This window comes from Lytechinus variegatus, chromosome 7, assembly GCF_018143015.1.
Source record: "Lytechinus variegatus isolate NC3 chromosome 7, Lvar_3.0, whole genome shotgun sequence".
NCBI classification, from domain to species: Eukaryota; Metazoa; Echinodermata; class Echinoidea; order Temnopleuroida; family Toxopneustidae; genus Lytechinus; species Lytechinus variegatus.
The window spans coordinates 22133189-22146508 of NC_054746.1; the positions used below are offsets into that span (position 1 = coordinate 22133189).

A 13320-nucleotide genomic window follows, 5' to 3' on the forward strand; every position below is an offset into this window, starting at 1 on the left:
TCTTCCTACTGTAAAAAAAAAAGTTAAAATGACGAAAGGGCAACTGCTTCACATGAAGGAATGAACAAAATACAAAATGCCCAACAGTATAATAAAAGCAGAAAAAAGAAAACTATGTAACTTGTGTCACTGAAACATAATGGCGTGTTTTCTAAACTCTGGTTGAATTTAAACAATGTTTCATGTAAGACTGTTCTAAAATATGGAAAGCAAAAAAATTGTTAAAGTTTATTTCTTTTGTTTATTAATCATCTTCTTTTTTTAAAAGTTTATAGGTGAAAACAAATTATCAAAATCATTGTCCCCAGAGGACTTTTTATAGTGTGAGTGCCAAGTAGGCTGCTAATTCAAATACTATGGTTTACAGAGATATATGCCTCTTTTGCTACCAATAGATAAACCAAGGAATTTCTGCTGAACAAAATTAAACTGAATTTAGATGCTTAATGGTTTACTACTGTATTACCTGTAATAGGGAAGTATTTGAAGTTGATCATATGATGTTTAAAAAGGGAAAAATACCAATATACATATACTAATAATAGTTCAGAAAAAAAGGCATGCGTTACAAGGAAATTGTAGTTACAATTCTAGAGATTAGTATATATATAGCCTTGCAGTCCACATTAGTTCTGTCTGAAGAAAAAAAAACATTCCCCAAGTAAGATCACAGAAAAATATTTGCACATTCTCAAAATTTCTACATATCAATACAGAAAATTTAATAAAAAGAGGATAAAATGAGTACATCTCATGTGCTTTACAAAATAATTCTGTTCAAAATATTTGAACATTGTTGAGTTGAATCATATTTCAAGGGCAAGCACACTCATCAGTCACTACACTGACAAATTCAGAGTGTTAATGCAACACATTACACATGATCAATCCATGAAAGAGAAGTGCTGAAACAGTGTAAGTTTAATAGAATCAAAGCAGTGTTATTTTAATACCTATCTAGTGTTAGATGGTGTAAAATGGTGTCTGTTTGAGCACTTTCATGGTATGGATAGATTTGGAAGCCAGGCTAGTAAAATGCTGGATTGACTGCAAAGAGAAATGTGAGCCGGATTTTAATGATTTAGTATAATAACATTTTTTAATGTTCTTGTAATGTTCTAGTGCTTAATCATTTACATTATTTAAATAGAAAACAAAGAGAATTGAAAAAATAGCAATGAAAGTTATGTGAAATATGCTCAATTTGATTGGATTGCTTTTCTATATGTATGGAGGTTTGTTGAAAAATCTCAGACTGACATTTCTTTGGCAATTTATCATTGGAGATGATCAAAATATATTGTTTATCTTGAAAATATTGAGATCAATATCTCTGATTATAAAAAAAAATTAATCTATGAAAACTATTAGTAGTGTACCAATGTTTTCTTACACCGACTGATCACGTGACATGAGGGGCTGAAACTACACACTGACAGAGAATAACCTCTTGTAGATTGAATGAACATGCTAACATGTTTTCCATAGACTACAGGGTTTTGTAACACAAAGGTTTGCGAAGAACTGCATTATGAAAGACCCGCACTGATTGGTGCCCGGTCAGTATTTTTAACAGAGTGCGCATGCAATGATTATCTTGATTGGTCATTGGTATTTAGCGATTGATGGCAAACCTTTGTGCTACAGAGCCCAGCTCACACATATGCAAGCTCAGACTCCAACAGGATAATTGATAAAACTGTAAATACCTACAAATCAACCTAGTAGACATTCTAAAATCCTGTGCAATTAATGTGTGAATATAAAATTGACTCAAGATCATCTGAAACTAATTCCAATTGTTGATACCAGAAATGAAATCTCCCCATGTTGATTTCTTTGAAGTGCTTACAATCTTATCAATAATGAAAGGCTAATGCATCACTAACATTAAGTTAGACAAACAGGTGAGTCTCGGATGAGGGGGGGGGGATCCTGAGCTGAAGAAATATAAGGGGTATTCATCAATAAAAAACATAAGATGACAGGTAACATAGGACACAGGGTTATCTAAAAAAAATATTTTGATTTTGTTTTCCTTTCTAAAAGAACTATAAAACTCTGTTTCTGTGCTAAATAAAAGTTTCTAACGTAAAGGTGCTTTAGCAGTTATCTCTTAAATGAAACTGATAAATTATAGAATTACATGGAGCTTGAGAGTAAATTCCATTCTTTGTCTACTCTGAAAGTAAAGAAAACATGCATCTCATTAACTAGCATAGGCGAGTAGGTTTCATGCGATAAAGAAGAGTGTGGTCGCAACTGATCAACAGCCTGAGTTGCATATCCTTTTTGACACACAAGAGCCGTTTCAATAAATATTCAAACTTTACACAAATATATATCATAATATAAAAAGAGCAACGACATCATGATGCCGCATATCGCGAGTAATGATAGAACTTTCTTATAAATGGTGTTTTACAAATTATGTGCAAATAAGTTAATGTTACATAATGAAGATAGTTACAAGTCAAGAGTTCAAAATCTACAGGTATAAACTGTATGTACAAGGCGTGCTTGACATTAAGCACTATTTTTTTGCATTATCTGTTTGTTTTGTTTTTATCAAAGAAGACAAGTTATACAGGAAGCACTAGTCATATTGATAGATCTGAAAGTACACACAATGAGCACAAGTATAGTACAGTCCTGCTTGTTTTATATGAAGTGTAAAGCCCACCACACACCTGACAACCATCCTGTGATCTGATTTTACGACTGGCATGCTTTATCAGAGTATAGACAATTGAATTAACTTCAGGTTGAGCATAAATGTAGGAAAACTAAATTTAAATTAACTGCAGGCCTTTGATTTAGAATCAAATATGACTCTGAATTCTCGCTGACTATAAGACTGCTTTGATTCCATTATCATGATTACAAATTTATTTCACTTTCATACCTAGAAGAGGATTCTCAAGAGTCCTGAATTTCACCTGTTTGTATTCATACATTGTAAAAAATGAAGTGCTAATTTACCACTTACATAGTGACTGCACTTAGAGTGCTGATTTTCTAGTTCAAATTTAAACTAGAAAATCAGCATTCGTAGTGCAATCACTATACAAGAACTGTAAGTGCTAAATTAGCACTTCATTTTTACAGTGTACAACACTTTCATACAACAAATTTGTATGCCTTCAGATGTTGGACAGTTCATATCACTTTCCTTAACTCTTTTCTAAAAACAAGGTTTAAGGATGGTCATGTGGTGTGTGATGGACTGAAGTACCAACAAAGGTTTCAACTGATGAGGATAGATAGCCAAACTTACATACACCATATTTTCAGTTGGGCCAACATTACACATAATACAAGCAGACCTTCAAATAATGCTAAGTGAATTTGATTCCATAGAGAGATTTCCCATTGCCTGGGCTTATTCATAGAATACAGCTTGCTACCACATAGAAGAAATCATTCTGCGTAGTCAAACACGGACAAAGTCCATAAAGGTAGTTTTCAATCAAAAGTTAATCTATGACAGATCAGCAGTGTTTGTCGGCCAACCAGGATTTCACTGAAGCTGTCACTGACTGACATCTTGAGAACAATCTATGCGAAACAAGGTCCTTAGGTGCTGTTTCATGACGGGTTGTCACCACTGACAAACTGCCATTCATTGACATTTACCATGGCAACAATACTGTCAGTTAAATCAAATCCCACTGACAATTAATCATCAATATCGACCTTTGTGATACTGGACCAGATAAAAACCTGAGTAGGGGAAGATCATAGTACCAATATCATAGCTGGTATTGGTACAGTTTTGGCACAATATATCAATTTGACATGTGGAGAACATGTTAAGTTGGATAATATGAATAAACCCAGTCAAAGACTAATACAGAAGTTGGGTGTTTTCTTCCAGAAATGGCAATCTTGCTGGATATCCTTTTCAGAGATCATGGCCCCGTCTTACAAAGAGTTGCGATTGATCCGATCAATCACAACTATGGACGGCCAGCAACGTCAACATCTGCTATGCATGTTTGTTCAAAATATTTTCCAACGATGATGTGTATTCATGCATTCATTGTTTTCTTGAAAATTCACTGTACTTCTCTTTGTTTACAAAAGACATTGTGCAAATTTCCAGTAGAAAAAATATGACACTGATGGATTTCCATAGAGTTATGATTGATTGGATCCATCGTCACGCTTTGTAAGATGGGGCATTATCAATCACCATCAATGGATATGATTAAAGTCTTGAAGCAGGAAGAAGGTACAGTGAAGAAACTTGATGGTCCATGACATCATATGCCTCAACTTCCAAGGTTCCGAGAGTCAAAGTCTACTTCTACAGGTAAGTACATAGCACCATACGATCATACAAACTGGCGGTGGGTTCCTCCACATCCACAAGTAAGTATGCTGATTAGCTTGGGCAGTGCTTCAAGGCAAGTTATCAATGCAGCACTCCTCAAACCAAATATTATCCCGCTTGGACGACTTCAGTCCTCATGCATAGATAAGAGAAAGTATTCCTGTTGCAAGGCTTTACCAATAATGTCCCACAGAGAACAGTTAGTGTCATTTACTATTCAATAGTCAATGCAGCTCATTGTCTACTCTAGTACTGCTTCACAGAATGATGTCATTGGCATGCAATCCTTTACACAGTCACCGATATCTCTTGATTGGTAAGGGACTAGAATATTGCGCTTGAAAGTTGAAATGATATCATTAAGTACATGAAACCTTGATATTCGATAAAGATATCAGTCATCAATTGAATTAGAAATCTTGTGATTACTCATAATTGGCAATTTTTAAATATAAAATACTTCCAAGAAAACAAAGTAAATTACTGATGCTGTTTCTTAATTGAAAGATACGAAATTACTTCACTTTTCATATCGATACCTCAAGATATAAAAGACAACTTTGACATTTTCTTAGTGTTTTCTTTAACAAAAAAAAATCTGATTTGGCATTTCATTTCAATGAATACTTGGACAGAATGGCCTGCAATTATCTGCAATCAAATGCAACCTGTCATCATCAACCAATTAGAGTTAAGGATCTGATATAGATTACCAAGAGGTAGACACTGATTGGCTACTTTGAATACAAATTTTATAGTCATGAATGAAAGTTACATTTTCAGTAGAAGGGCCTCTGAAAGATATCAGCACTTTTACACAATATAACAAGGAAAATTCAAGTGCTTTGCAAAATTGAATATGACAATTTTTGTGGGTGTTATCAACACATTTCAACTTCCAAGCTCCAACTTCCAAGGATGATTTCAAGTATGGTGTTGAACAACAGTGGGTGACTTCAAGTTTAGTTTTGACTTTTTGGTGTTGGTGTTAGTTCAATCCCGAAAAGCCAATCACTTGTTGAGATGTTGATAATGTGAGCTGGATCAGTTTTACAATCTCTGAATAAGTTTTGGAGCTAGGGGAAGCAATCCAAATTTCAACGCCAACACCGGACTTGAAGTCACCCAGTGTTGGCATTAAGGCAAAACAAGAAGTTGGTACAACACCAAACATGAGTCAACTCAGGTGTTGGCATTAACATTTTTATTACTAAGCTTCCATGAACATGATTAATATTGTTTTCCAAACACAAAGTCTGTTTCAGAGATTAGTTCAGCAGATTAACACTTAGATATGCTTGCAACATTAACACCAACACCTGACACTGTCAGTGGTGTCGGAATGCTCTGGCCGAAAAAAACTTTGGAATGATGAGCTATTGCGTTTTAACAATGGATCAACCCCCAAAACATTTGTCTACTGAGAACATTCAACTGGACACCATACTTGATACCATACGATCCAATGTTCAAGAAATATTCCTTCTCTATCTTATTCTCTGTATCCCGTTGACTACCGAGTTCTCAGTCTTTGTACAGGATCGTTTAGTCAACAGGTGAATACTGTTCTTCCAGTGTCCGTCATCCATCATCTCTAGGTGATGTTTGGCCTGTTGAGACTTCAGAGGGAGCTATCCTGTACCTCCGCCTCCTAAAATAAAAAATCAAAGAGGTCACTAAGATTGGCATCCATTGTAACATGCTTGATTATCCTTCAGTAATTATCTGCTATACAAGAGAAGCTTTAAAATGTTTGCAAAGAGCCTCCTACAACACATGTGAATTACCAAGAAGAAACTATCCAATGTGGAAAAGGAAACAAAAGTGTGTGAAGTTATAATTTGAAAGTGTATTGAGAGAAATATTCAAAACCTCAATTCTGCAAAGCAGGTGGGGACATATCATTTCAGATTTAATTGTTAATTGCAACAAAATTTATATAAATCAAATTTAAATAATCTTTGTCATCAAATTTCAATTTGAAAAAAATCCATAAAACACAATAAGTACTTGACTGTTGCTATTAGTACTTTTTATTTAGCGAACACTGAAACTTCTGCAAATTTAATTGTTGGTTTTCAAATGATTTTGTAAAACACACTCATAAAAGTGTAATAATGTGAACAAAATAATAAAAATGAATTATTCCTCTTATCTTTTTTTCAATTTTTACTAGATATTACAAAAGATATTTACCATTGTCATAAAAAATGAAATATCAGTGTGAGTTAGGAACAATACTTTTGCAATAAAACACATTTACTTTATTTCTTGATGATGACGACATATTTTGCAATGTATTATGATATTATATGCATCACATTTATTTTGCATTTGTTTATACTGTTAGTGGAGAAATCAAAATTGGATATAATGCAATGAAGTATATTTTTTTATATACCTTATTCACTAGCAATATCAAGGGTTAATCATTATCAATGAGCAATATCAAAGCACATAGAAAATAAAAATATATTTTAATGAGTGGGTTATGAAATTAATAATGTGTCACTCAGTATATTGGAAATGAATATAATCCATATTTCCTACTTGCCAAAGGAACTGAGTTACTTTTTAGAATTGTTGAATATAAGATGACCTTATAAAAATATGCATATTATAACAAACATTTCGGATACTGTAAACTGGGTATTACATCTGGAAATTTTTATTTTTGGATTCGCAAGGATAATAAAAACAGCATAGGCATAGGTGAAACGTATGTTGGGATTAACAGATTAATTATACCTGCAAGCATTTTTTTTTACCCAAACCACTCGATGAAGATGGTCAGTACATGAATGACTTCCAAATGAGCTGAACCATGATATGCCTACCGCCACCAACAAAAAAATTGCAGAAAAAGTACCTTGTTCTATTCTACAGATCAGCAATGTGATAGACTGACCTTCCTGAGACAACAGACTTGTCGGGTCTCCTCCCAGGGGGTTTAGGTTTGATCCCAGATGATCCCCCAGACATGGACGATGACTGACTGTCATCCCTGGACACCGAGTAGTCTCCATCATCCCTCTGTAACCTTGTACATTGGACATCTTGCATTGCCCCAGCAGGTCCTCCACGTGGTGTGCTAAGAGGTGTCATGTCTTCCACTAAGGAAAAGGATGCGCTCGTGGCTGCAAGGTCATGAGGGGAGAGTCTATGGGTAGCTCCATTGCACTGAGGTTGCTGTTGACGGTGATGATGGGGATGATGATGATGATGATGGTGATGGTCATTTTCGTGAGGATCATGCTCACTGTTCATGTGCATTCCATCACTAATAGCAGGAACCCTGTCTTCATTGGTCAGTCTGGAATCACCATGGCAATGGATACCATCTGTACATGCATTCAACTGATTGGCAGGAGTTTGGCATTCATTCACTTTTTCGGAAGGACCCTGAGGTTTCCTCTGTTTGGAAAGCATTTTTTCTCTTCGTTTCCTCTGCCGGGGTGTCAGTGCCTCCCATGCTAGCCTTGATGATAACCCTGAGTCACTGGCCATAGGCTCCTCTCCTCCTTGCTGCTGAGCAGCATATGACTCAGTCATGCTTTCTACCATTTCTTCCAAAGAGGAGGCACGTTCACCCGACAGATTAGATCTCAGGCGTTGCCTCCTTGTACTTGTAGGTCCATGGATAGATTCTGTTGTAGAGAAGATTCCCTTTTCCTTGATATCTGTATCATCTTGAGCAGAAGATGAACTTTCCCTTCTCAATATTCCCTTCACTGGTTCTCCTTTATCCTTCTTAATATCTCCCTCAGAAGTACTCGCTTCGTGATGCTTCTTGGATTTATAAACATGTTCAGGACCAGGATCTGTTCGTCTCCTTTGTCTCTTTGCTCTTAAAGCTGCCCTTGCTGTGGGAGACAGGTCTCGTATTGGACCACTTCTTACTGGCTTTTTTGCAGAATCTGCATCACCAGCAGGTGCACCAAGAACAACCTCATGTATATCATCCTCAGGTGCAGCCTGAAGTTTGGCTTTGGTTTTGGGTATTGCACCATGTCTTGCATCACTTCTTTCAGGAATAAATTCAGCCGATACTTTACGATCGATTTGATCAATGTCAACATGAAATCCTTCCCTTTTCTTTTCTTTCTTCTTCTTTGGAGAGTCAGTGTTGAGGAATACATCATCTAGTCCAACTCCTGACGAATTATGAGGAGAGCTTGGTCTTTCTGGAGAATGCATTTCATCTTCAGAAAATAACAGAGGTGTTTTTGCAGGAGATTGGGGAGACTTAGGAGGAGATTTTGGGATGGTTACCATGACTTCAGGAGGGTTAAGGGTAGTCGGTGATGTTCTTTTAGATTCTTTATCATCTGAAGGAGCAGATGTGGCATCTTGTGATTCTGGAGAAGGGGAACGCCCCTTCATCTCTTTGACTCCAAACATGGGAAGCTTAGCTTTCAGTGAAACAATGATATCCTGTGTTTTGCTAAGAATATTCTTCCCAATACCCGTTTTCTGTTGTTCATTTCTGGCATTAGCAATCTCCAACATTCTTGCTGGGTCACTTTCTGATCTTGCTTTTCCTCTGTCTCGATTGAACAATGATCTTCTTAGTTGTTGAGGTGAATACCCTTGTGATTTGTTTTCTTGATCTGCTCCAATACCTGGGAATGACCCTCTTCGGCCTGAACTTGGCTCTCCTTTATGCCACTTCTGCTCTAGTGCTGCACTTGGTTTTAAACGTGATGGAGTGCTTTTCTTACTCAACTCCACTGCCTTGGATTCAGAAGACAAGTGATCTCCCGCTGGCACGTCATTCTCAGTCCTGACAGCGTCAATTGAGGATTCACGGACCAATGGGGCACGGGCAGAAGACTCCATATACATGCTTGGTTCCTGCCAACGAGTTGCACATTCAGAGACCTCAGGGTTACCGCCTTCTTCATGTGATACACTCTGCATGACAGCATAAGTGGATGGATCATAGATACGTCTCCTGGGTGTGGCTGGAGATTGACGGGGTGACTTATCTATTCCTCTGTCACCAATTTGGTCTCTTCTGACAGGTACTGAGTGACTGCTCTCTGACATGCCACTAGATTCTTCTAGTGTATCAGTTCTGGAAGCCCTGTGTCTGCGTGGAGTCTTTGGTGATTCATTCTGAGACTTTCCAGTGGATGGTCTTGCTGCTGAGCGATCCTGTTTCAACTGTCCAAGTTTACTTTCAAGAAGGATTTTAGGCACCTCTGGTAATTTCCTTGGTTGTTTAACAGCTCTCCTACTTTGAGGACTTGAAAGTTCTGGGGAAATTGCAGTTTGTCCATCTCTTCTTGGACTTCCAGGGACAGAATCTCTGTTAGGATCTTTCTTGGGAGTTTCAGGTAGTTGTCGAGCACGAACTGGACTCATTCTTTTGCGGCCTTTACTTGATCCAGCAGACTTTGTTTCACTAGAACTCTTGCTTTTTTCACCACTGTTTTGCCTTTGTACAGGCTTCTTATCCTTCTGCTTGTTTTCAACAGTGGTATTTTTTATCTGTATTTCATTAGCTTTAACCTTCACTGGAACACTAGACATCTTGATTCCATGCTTGTCTTCACTTCTGCTCTTTTTGCTGAGTTCAGGACTCATAACATCATCATGAATGCTACTTGTCATGTCTGACAAAATATTTTCCATTTCCTCTCTATCCTTTGAGGATTGCCTATTCATATCTGTTTCTATCTTCTTTAAGTCTTTTGAGACTGGTTTGTTCCTGATTGCCTCTTCTTTCTGAGATGGCTTAGGCTGCATATCCAATGGTAAAGATGGTTTTGATTCAGCCCCAATAGGTTCTGGCCTATGCTGAATATTCCGCCCATCCCTACTGTTTGTTTGCACATTCTGTTCTTTTGGAGGTAAGAAAACATCATCCTCATCTTCATTGACAATAGTTGTTGAAAATGATGGAGACTTCATCATTGCCCTTCCGTTATTTCCCTTGTTAGGCAGTACCTTGGCAGTCTGTTCTTTTTTCTTCATCTCCAGCCCTTGTACTGCAGTTGAATCACTTCCTGATTTAACAAATCTAGACACACTGCCTTTCAGTGTAGTATCTGTTGTTTCATTCTGTTCATTCTCCTGTGACTTCCTGGAGTTACCTGGAATTTCTTCAGCCACATCCCACTCACAACCCATCATCAAGAGCTGCATAACATCTTGGGGCTTATCTGGATTAATATCTTTACTACTTGTTTGCGACACTGAGCTTTCAGACTGCTTCTTCTTCTTCTTTGAATAGTCCGGTCTTTCATTCCATGGCTTCTTTTTCTTGGAATCACTATCATCACTTGTAGGGGGCTTCTGAACAAGTTCCACTTTCTCCTCAAAGTCCTTTTCTGAAATAGTGCCCATTAGAAGCTCTTCCATCAAATGCCTTTCTTCAGAGGCATTACGTACCATGTCCAGTTGAGATTTCTTTGATGACTCACCAGCAAAGGTACCAATTAACTCATTTTTCACTTCTTGTTTTGTATCCTTTTCTTTCTTAATTGGCACATCACAGGGTTTTTCAAGCAACACCTGCTTTGCCTCTGTTCTCTGTGGTACAACCACTGCAGCCTCCTGAGTTCTCTCTGATGAAGACACATTTAATTTCTTTGAAATTCCACCATCAGTTACATCTTTTGTCGGAGATAATGGTTTTAACCTTTTCAGTTCAATTACAACTGGTTTCTCCACCTTTTCCTGCACTTTTGCAGCAATTATCGTTTCCTGCACAACTGTTTTTTGTTGTGCCTTCTGATTCCCAGGGGGTGCAATTATTCTCTTGATGATAGGTTCCGTTGAAGATACTTTGGGAACATCTTGTGCGGGTGGTTTCTCTTTGACATCACTTTGTTCAGAAGGCTTACTACCTTTCACTTCTTTTATTTGTGGCTTGATTGTAGAAGGTTTTTTCTCAGCCACTGCAGTTTGTCCTTGTTTTCGTTTCCCTGTGTCTACTAGTTCTGGTGACTTCTGTTGTACACCTGCTTTTTGCTCGAGCTGCTTAGAAAATAATTGCACAGATGCTGCTACAGGAGTCTTTTGTCCAGCACCAGGTGTAACTTTTTCAGCTGTTTGGGATTTATCCTTAAAAGGTGTATTTGATTTTAGTTCCACTTTTGATTGCACCTTTGGTTCTTGTGCTGTATTGCTTTGTGGCTGCTGAGTAGTGTTTTGCTTTGAAGCAGGACTGCTGAATGGCTTTGGAGAGGTGGACCGCTCTTGAGGCACTTCTTGTTGCTTTACCTTCAAATTTGCTGGCTTTGGTGAGATGGGTCGGTCGTCTTCCTGCTTAGCATTTTTCTTCACAGGAGACAGACAAAATGAGACTTGCGAAGTGGGCTTATCCTGTTTTGCATCAGTTCCAGCCTTCTGCACAGGTGACAAAGCTCGAGTATTTAGTTTGACTGAAAGTTTTTCCTCTGGTTTTGGCATTTGTTGCTTGATATCTTGTGGAGAAACCTTTTCCTGTTTGTTTGTTGAAGGTTCTGCTGGCTTAGGAGAAACACTTCTCTGTGGAGACGATGTGTCTTCTTTTTTGCCAGATAATTTTTGTAGGATAGGTGATAATGCTCTATCTTTGTCCTTGGTTTGCTGTTTGCTGTTTGGCACTTTCAGCTCAGGTTTTTCCTTTTGAAGGACTTGTTGAATTTCATTTTTCTTTACCTCAACAAGAGGTGTTTTTAGTTTTTCATTTTTTTGTTCATTTGACAATACTGCTACACCATCTGGTTTTAGAATTGCACTTGAAGGTTTAGTTTCACCACTAGAGGTCACTGCTGGCTGAGTTTTAGCATGATCAACTGTGGAAGAAACAAGTTTATGAGGTGAATCAGTGACTACAGTTTTTGAAGGTTCGGTACTTGGTGTTACATTTTTAGTTTGTACATCTGCATTTGCTTTAGGACTAACTTCTTTCAATTCACTCTTGGCTAAGATTGTTGCTTGCTGTTTTTGGGTAGATACAGTCTCTGGTTTAATGAGCATTTTCTGGTCTACTGCAGCCGGTTCTGCTTCTTTAAGGGGTTCTATTGATTTGAATGGTTTTGCAAAGGCAGAGTTTTGCTGTTTAGCTTGTAATCCATCACCTTTCAAAGTACTTTCAGTTCTACTTGTTAAACCACTTCCTAAATCCTTTCTTGGTGATTCTTTTCCAGTTGGAATATCAACAGCTGCTTTCAAGTCAGGTTTCTTCACAACCTGAATCACAGGTGTAATATCTTTGCCAAGTCGTCCGGATGGAGGCAAACCATTACCTTTTCCGGGAACCAACTGATCTATTTTTGTTTCAACTTTCGCAGATGATCCAATGGGCTCTGGCCTGGGCCTTCCTTTCTCCTCTTTCTCTTCCTTCTTCATCATTTCCACAGGGACAGTAATACTCTTTTGCATGGTTGGCAAGTTTTCCTCTATTGATGGCTCCCTCTCACTCACACCAAATTCCATTCCACCTCTGTAAGTACTGACTTCACCCTCCATGATTGCATGGCTGTCCATGGTTCGAATCTTGGGTTTATGTCGCTTATGGAGTAACCTTCTTTTTCTGTCTTGCGATCGTTTGCTTTTCCTTAGAGCAAACATCTTTTCGCTTCCTTTCACATCGGTCGTTACTTTCTCTTGAAGTTCTTTCTCCTGCGTAACCCCTGAAACATTGATCTCCTCCTCTTCTTCATTTTGATCTTCCTCTTCTTCCTCTTCCTCATCTTCCTCCTCCTCCTGGACTTCCTTCTCTTCATCTTGTTTCTCCTGACTCTCATCAACTTTCTCTGGCTGTGTATGTGCACTCTCAACCAGTCTGATCTCCACATTGGCTTGGCGGATGTTTGCCTCGGGGTAGCTGATTTTCTCCTCCTTTTTGTCTGGACTTGATGGAAGTTCAAAACTGGGAGACAGAAAATACAAAAACATATTAGAAAATGATTCAATTCATTAATCCACTTATCAGGTGTTTTCATTATACTTCCTAAGTATATAAATTTTATACTATGATGAACAAATGA

The 13320-nt window shown here is 37.8% G+C and overlaps 1 protein-coding gene across 3 annotated transcripts in view; it reads right to left on the bottom strand.

The window, feature by feature from the left end:
• Positions 1 to 4109: 4109 nt before the first annotated feature.
• The window catches only part of LOC121418759 (protein piccolo-like), a 53882-nt gene continuing 44671 nt past the window's right edge, over positions 4110 to 13320 (bottom strand). For 2 of the 3 annotated variants that reach the window (XM_041612848.1, XM_041612849.1), the window contains exons 11-12: positions 7245 to 13202; positions 4110 to 5987 (exon numbers count right to left, since the gene is read on the bottom strand). In XM_041612848.1, the coding sequence (XP_041468782.1) occupies positions 5918 to 5987; positions 7245 to 13202 (6028 nt within the window). In that variant the 3' untranslated portion in view covers positions 4110 to 5917. Of the gene's footprint in view, positions 5988 to 7205; positions 13203 to 13320 lie in introns of all 3 variants that reach the window. The other variant, XM_041612850.1, reaches the window with a different exon arrangement.